The 7,358-nt window shown below is 57.9% G+C and overlaps 1 protein-coding gene across 1 annotated transcript; it reads left to right on the top strand.

The window, feature by feature from the left end:
• Positions 1 to 591: 591 nt before the first annotated feature.
• Positions 592 to 5,431, top strand: NCLIV_027820 (5-aminolevulinic acid synthase, related; the record flags this gene model as incomplete). Its single annotated transcript, XM_003882976.1, has 8 exons — positions 592 to 1,425; positions 1,717 to 1,858; positions 2,446 to 2,832; positions 2,982 to 3,065; positions 3,458 to 3,539; positions 3,813 to 3,975; positions 4,471 to 4,590; positions 4,922 to 5,431. 8 exons carry the CDS (start codon positions 592 to 594, stop codon positions 5,429 to 5,431), a joined length of 2,322 nt encoding a protein of 773 aa, XP_003883025.1.
• Positions 5,432 to 7,358: the final 1,927 nt, after the last annotated feature.

Genomic DNA, 7,358 nt, shown 5'->3' with positions numbered 1-7,358 from the left:
CCCCCCCCGGTGCGAAACGCGGGTTCAACCTGAAGGCGGGGGACTACTCGTCCGTCGAAGAGGAGTTCTCTGGCCGCCCCAGAGGAGCCTACGAAGAGACAAGCCTCTGAGAGGCGCAGTTTTCTGCAGTGTCGCGGCAGTCCGCGTCCCGCGATTCCTCTTTCGCAGAATGTCTTCGATGCCTTCGATTGGTGAAGAACGCGCGCATCTTCGTCTCTACCGCTTCCTTGGAGACGACGTCTCTCCCTTCGCTTGGCCCTGGTCACGCTGACCCTTTCATCCCCCCTGTCTCGTTCCTTCGTTTCTCCTTGTCCTATTCCTACTCTCGACCGGTCTCCTCCTTCGTCTTCCCTGTCCTCTCTCTCTCTGTTCTCTCGATCCTCCGTCTTTTCTCTTTCACCTTCTTTCGGCGTCTCGCTCCTCCGTGCGTTTCACCTTCTTCCGTCCGTCATTCGCTCTCTTCCTCCCTCTCCTGTTCCCCCTCTCTCTCTCTCTGCTCTCTCTCTTTCCTCCTCTTTCTCTTCGTCTCTGTCTCTGTTGTTCTCGCTCTTCTTCTCTCTGTTGTTCGCGCTCTTCTTCTCTCTCAGTCAAATGTCTCGGTTCGTGCGTGCGCCTCCGACGGCTGCGCGTCGCGCAGCCGCGTCGGTGTCTCCGTCTTCGCACATGTGCCCGTTTCTGTCTCGGCACACGAACCAGTCTCTCGCGTCGCTCTTTCCGTTTCGCGCCTTCTGCCCCGTCGCATCCAAATTCGACTCCGCCACGCTCCCCGCAGTCATGCGCGCGACGACGCTCAATCACCAGCACTTCCCGCACCTGTCTCCGCCGCTCTCTGCCGCGGGCCCCGCCTGTGGGGCAGGCCTGGAGGCGCGCGGAGACACCGCCCCGTTCGAGCCTCCTGCGGCGCCGGTGTCTCTTCTCGGCGCGCAACCTGACGGGCGAGCCTTGAAGAGCGTCGAGGGAGGAGACGCGTCGTCGCTGTCGCCGTTCTACTACGAGCAACGCTTCACCGACGCAATCAACGAACTGCATGCAGAAGGCCGCTACCGCGTCTTTGCCCAGCTGCAACGAAAGCGGGGCGAATTCCCAAAGGCTGCGATTTTCTTCGACCGACAAAGCGGCTGGGAAGGAAAAGACGCGCCGGTTTCCGGCACCCAGGCCGGCGGAGACACCGCGCCTGTGGACGCGCCCGCCAGGAAGGAGACTCGGAGACAGGCAGACGACGCTCAGGGCGCAGACCCGAAGGGACGAGCAGAGCAGTGGATCCAGTCCGCAAACGCACAAGAGGAATCCGGCGGCGTCGCCACCGCGGGGCTCTCAGCCGCGCGCGCGATCGCCGACGTTGCCAAACAGTTCCTTCACGGCCAGGTTCAGCTGTGGTGCTCCAACGACTACCTGGGAATGGGGCAGAATCCCCTCGTGATTCAGGTGAGAAGGAACGAGAGAGAGAGACGAGGGAGAGTCTTCGCGCGGAAACCCCGCTGTTCGTCCCCAGCCCAGACTAGAACAGGAGGGAGAAAGAACGCGAGAAAAAGGAAGAGAAAGGATGGCAGGTGTCGGTTCAGGTGTGCGCGGCTCTCCAGTGGGCCGTTCGCAAGGCACGCGGATCTGCCTATCGCGACGAGCTCTGGCAGCTCCACGCACCTGCATGCGCCGGCTTGCAAGGCTCGCTTTCGTGGGCGTGTGTGTCTCCGGCGTTTTCGCGCGCGGCGTTCTCAGGCGGCGCACGAGGCCTTGGACGCCGCAGGTGCGGGCGCAGGAGGCACGCGAAACATCAGCGGGAACTGCACTTTCCATCTGGAGCTTGAACGCGAACTGGCCGCGCTCCACGGCAAGGAAGCCGCCCTCCTCTTCACGTCAGGTGAGAGGGCCGAGGAAAGGGATGCGAAGAAAGGGGGGAAAGACCGGACGACTTGTGGATAGTTTGTTTCACGACAGACCTCGAAGCGCACAGGCGGGAGGTCGCCGCACGGAGAGAGGAGAGGTAGCGAGTGGAGGTGAGGAAGGAAAGACAAAGGAAGAAGAGGCGACACACACAGAGGGAGATGAAACAGGGGGAGGAAAGGTGACGCGGAGAACGGAGGAGATACCGCGCCCGGGAGGGGGAGGAGGCGGCGAAAGAAAACCGCGTCTTTTGTCTGGCAGGTATCCCCGGGACAAAGGTGGAACTTCTCGCAGTACATCCTTTCTGCTCTGGCCATCCTTTCTGCTCTGGCCATCCTCTGCTCTGGCCATCCTTTCTGCTCTAGCCATCCTTTCTGCTCTGGCCATCCTTTCTGCTCTAGCCATCCTTTCTGCTCTGGCCATCCTTTCTGCTCTGGCCATCACCTAGCCCCCGTCTCTCCTGACGCTCTCTGTAACCTACGACCTCCCTGCGTGTGTGCAGCGCATCGCTGCACTATGCCCGCTCTGCTCACTCATCGCCTGTCGTGCTCCTTTTCTGAACAGGGTACGTCGCGAATGAGGCGACGCTGTCGACGCTCGGAAAGCTTCTTCCGAATTTGCACATTTTCTCGGACGAGAAGAACCACGCGTCGATCATTGCAGGCATACGAGGGGCGCGCTGTGCGAAGAAGATTTTCCGCCACAATGACTTGATCCATTTGGAGAGTTTGCTGGCGGAGGCGCCGCCCGACGTGCCGAAGCTGATAGTCTTTGAGAGCATCTACAGCATGGACGGGAGCGTCTCGCCGGTGAAGGACATCTGCGACTTGGCCGAGAAGTTCAACTGCCTGACGTACATCGACGAGGTCCATTCTGTCGGGATGTACGGCCTCACCGGCGGGGGCGTCACCGAACAAACTGGGCAACAACTTCGTGTCGACCTCATAAACGGTGCGTTTTAAAACAAACTGACCAGTCCTAACGCGATCCACACAGAAATCTAATGCTTCTTCTCTCTGTCTCTCGTCTCGAGTTCTTCTCTTTCTCTTCTATTCTCTGTGTCTTCTCTCCCATGAACCGTTTTCCTCTTCCTTTTTCAGGGACACTGGCGAAGGCGGTCGGCGTTTTTGGCGGCTACGTGGCTGGGAAAGCGACCTTGGTTGACTGCATTCGTTCGTATGCAGGTGAGAAAACTGGCGGAGTTGAGAATCACGCAGCGAGATGAAAAGTTTCGATCCCCAAGGACGCGCGTCTCCTGGAAACGCGTTTTCAGTCCTTTTCGCCTTCATCTGTTTCCGCCTCTTCGCTCGGTGCGAGGCCTCTGTTGGCTCGGCCCTTCCCTCCCCCCCCCCCCCCGGTGTCTCGCGTTTTCTTCTTTCCCGTCGGCTCGGTCTCTCCGCCGTCTTTCTTCTCTCCTGCGCCCATTTGGCAGTGGTGTGCTTCGTCCCTGCGTGCATCGCCCGGTTCCTTCACGTCTTTTCGCTCTTTTTTCCCATCTTCGTTTCCCGTCTCTCTCTCTCTCTGGGTTCCAGTGCGTTTTCGACTTCCTCTTTTCCAACTCTGTCGCTTTCCACAGCCGGCTTCATTTTCACCTCCTCGGTGCCGCCTGCCGTTGCGGCTGCGGCGACTGCGTCGATCAGATACCTTCGGCGTTCTTGGTGAGGCCTCAGCGTGATCCTTTCCCTCGCGTTTCCTTGGATCTCTCTCCGTTTTCTCTCTCTCGGCCGGACTTCTCTGTTCGCAGAAGCACGTAACTACAGGAGTACACACACCGGTAACCGATTCAAAGGGGGACACCCTTCTGTGCAGCCTGTCTCTGTCTCTCGAATGCCAGGTGAACGCCTTGGGCTGTCATGCCCCCCTGCCGCCTTTCTGCCCCACTCTCTGTTATTCGTTTTGGTCTTTTCTCATTCGTCTTCTTTTTTTGCCAGCACTGAGAGGCATCTTCAGCAGCTGCGGGCGACGCAGCTGAAGGCCTTGCTGCTTTCTCGCGACTTTCCTGTCTTGCTCAATCCGAGCCACATCGTTCCGGTTCTCGTGGGTTGTCCGATCGCCTGCAAGCGCGCGTCCGATCTCCTTCTTCACGAGCACAAGGTACCGCAAACAGCAACGGAAATCCCCAAAGACTTCCGGTTTCCGAGGATTTCTCGACCCGCCGTTTGCCGTCTTAGAGCTAAGAGGAGGGATGTTGCTTGCAAGCGGTCGCTGGGGCGAAGCCCGTGCGCCGAGGAAGGAAAACGTTTCGCTGAGGGGGGAAACGCACTGGAACCTCGCGCGAAACAGCAGTGCGCGAGGGGTTTCCTTTTCCGCAACAAAAAAAGGGAAGTTGCAAGGCGGTGCATGCGGGGTCGGCATCCGTGGAGAGAGAGAGCGCCGCGCTCAGCTTTCTCTGTGGTTTTTTGGTGGATCTGTGCGGAACGTGCGACTCGGTTTGCGCACGGGCATAGAACGGCTGTAGAGGTCGGGGGATTCAGAATATAAAATCTGCGGTGAACAAGTTGATTGCGCGGACTGCTCACGTTCTCTCTTGTCTTTCTCCTCGCCGCCAACCCCGCGCTGTGTCTCTGTTGTTCCCCGTGTCTTTCTCAGCTGTACATACAGCCCATCAACTACCCCACAGTGCCGCGAGGCACTGAGCGTCTTCGCATCACACCGGGACCTCTGCACACGTACGAAGACCTCGTCAGTCTGGTAGATGCCCTCGACCAGGTGCGTGCCTGTTCATTTGCCGGGCTGTTTTCTGTCAAAAGAATGCGCAGGGACAATGCAGCTTTTGCCGCTTGTTTTTGCGGTTTTTTCGGTCCCCTTGCGATGGCACGGCGTATAAGACATACGGCCTATATATCCTGAGCACGTATGCGCATGCGTCTGGACGCAGAGACAGAGAAAGAAACGTGTGCTCGAGTTTTTTGGAGAGGGCGGGAGAGATGCCTCTCTCAGTCTTTTTTGCGTGTTTTGGATCCGGACATTGGGGGTTTTCCAGGGGAAACTACAGGTGTGCGTGTGCATCCTTTTGGTGTGGAAAAAATTTGTGTTTTAGGTGTGGAACGCCTTGGGGTTGATGCGGGCGACGGCGTTCAAGGAGACGCAGGACTTGCTCGTGGGCCGGCACGCCTTGGAAAAGGCCGAGGGTTCTGTCTCGAACGCGAGTCTGTGGGAAGAAGAAAGCGTGAAGAGCGGCCTCGAGGAGTGCGAACGGAAGAGTGGACGCAGCGCGAGGAAGATGCTTCGCGCGCTCCTGGAAGACCAGTTTTTCTTTTCTGAGCGGCAACCCAGCGCGCAGCAAGTGCATGCGGTGGACCGGCTGCGACAGGCAGAGCCCAGTGCGGAGTCGACGTTCCCGCCGGCTTCTCGTTTCCTCCCGCGCAGCCGCTTCGGGGACAAAGAAACGAACGAGGAGCCGGGGCTAGCGAGATATGTGGGAACGTCAAAAGTGGACAGGCAGTGGTCGGAGACGCAGGACGCGCAGCTCGGCGACGGCAGAGTGCAGTCGAGACAGCGCGACGTGTCTGGGGGTCATCCCGACAGGCGAATTGAGGTCCGAGCTTGAGGCTGTCTGCAGTTTTGCCAGTGTTGTTCCCTTCTTCAAAGGGCCTTTCTTTTCTGTATGTGTGCATCGTCCCAGGAAAAAGACGACTCGCGCGATCCGCGCGGCGTCGGGTACCTGGTGACAAATGGTACGAATTTGAGAGAGACCGGAGACAAACTCTCCACGCGGAGAGAGAGACGCCGTTGACGAACGCGGGGGGACGCGCGCTGACACACACAGGCGTCTAGGCGTCTCACTTCTCCGGGCGGGAGCGATCGGTTAGGAGGCGACCGCGAAAACGCCTCTCCAGCGATGCGTTTTCCTCTCTCGTGGCTGTGAAACTGTAGGCAGGTCGGCTTTCTATCATCTGCTTGTGGTGTGTGTCTGGGGCAACGCGAAGCTGGAAGCAGTCGGAGCGGAAAAGGTTCGCTGTCCGAGCCTGCCGGAGGCCTTTCCGGCTGTCTTGCCACCTTTTTTGCCTCGCGTCGAGGCGATTAAAAAACCGCGCGTTTCCCGATTCTGCTCGGGAACCGAAAATCGCGCTCCACTGAAATCTTCCACGCAGAATCAACCGCGCGGGTGTCCCTGCACATAGACGAGTTTTTGAAGGTCTGAGGACAGCGGTCTGAGCCGGAAACGCGAATCCCGCGTCTCTGCTCTCTTGCGACAAAAGCGGTCGGATTTTCACCAAAAGCTGAGACTGCTCCAAGAGCGACGGAAAAGGCACTCCCCCGTGAGGGAAGGATGTGGAGAGATTCGCAACTCCGACTCTCTTTGGGCACGGAGAAAGGGGAAACGCGCCCAGAGAGCGGCTCTTCAGCCGCCGTTTCGGAGAGACAGTGCCCAGTGCAGAAGAAAACACTGTGTTATCGCTGCTCAGCCGCCGCAAAACCCTCTACGTTATGTACACGTGGAAATGCACGTGCACGCAATCGGACAGGCGTACACTTGATACGCAGTGTCAGCACTGAACAAGTACACGCGGAATGCAATCCATACACCACTACAAAGGGAAATACTCTACATGTGCATATATATATATATATATATATAGTGTAGCCGAGCTCGAGAAAGATACGGATAACCCCTCGTATCGCTGGAGTGTTGTTCAAACTGGAGAAGACTTGAATCTTCACAATTTAGAAAGGTTGAGTTTGAGGAGCGTGGCCCATCTACCTCGTTTCGTGCGGGTTCGTGTCAAGGCCTCTTTGCGAGAGCCTCCTCCTCTCCTTTCTTGTGCATTTTCTCGTCGTGTCTTCCTGAGAAGCGTTTCCTCAGAAGCTTTCTGGGCCTCGGTTGGAGCGTGGTGTGTGAAAAAGTGCCCACGTTGTCTCGCGTTTTTTAAAAGAGGACGCTGGAAAAGCTCTGGGAATCCACGAGGCACAATTCTGCGTTGTCGGCATGTCCCCCTCTCGCGTCCCGCGTGTTTCTGCGGAGTGCCTGTTTTTTCTGGAAAGTCCAGACCGGACGCGCCTTTGTCATCCGCGAAAAAGATGTCTCGTACTGGCTCTCTCGGAGTCTTCTCCCTCTTCGACTCTCGGTGGGGTTTTTCGCAGCATCTCTTTCCCTTTCTTGTGCACGGTCTTTGGCTCTCTCTCTCTGCGACCTCCCAGCACATTCCTGCGGGCTTTCTCTTCCGCGCGAGGCCTCGCGCGGAGTGTCTTGAGGAAAAGCTCCGGTTGAGGGTTGGCGCCCTGCGTTCGACGGTCTCTCGTCTTTTTCTTCCGCGTCGGTCCCGCTTCGCACCTTTGCATTTTTGCGCGGAAATCCCCCGTTTTTACCGAAAACGCGCTTTCTTCCTCAAACTCAGAAACATCCCCAGAGGCCGTGCGCGAACGCGCGCGCCGGCGTACACTCGCGCAAAAAGCTTTACCTCTCTTTGCCTGAGTTCCAGGCAACACCCGCATACGAGCGCAGAGCCTTGGATTCTCCGTTTTTAGTCGTCCTC

Source organism: Neospora caninum, chromosome VIIb, assembly GCF_000208865.1.
Source record: "Neospora caninum Liverpool complete genome, chromosome VIIb".
Taxonomy (NCBI): Eukaryota; Apicomplexa; class Conoidasida; order Eucoccidiorida; family Sarcocystidae; genus Neospora; species Neospora caninum.
The sequence above is the reverse complement of the archived record's forward strand: the minus strand, read 5'-3'. Positions and strand labels throughout refer to the sequence as shown.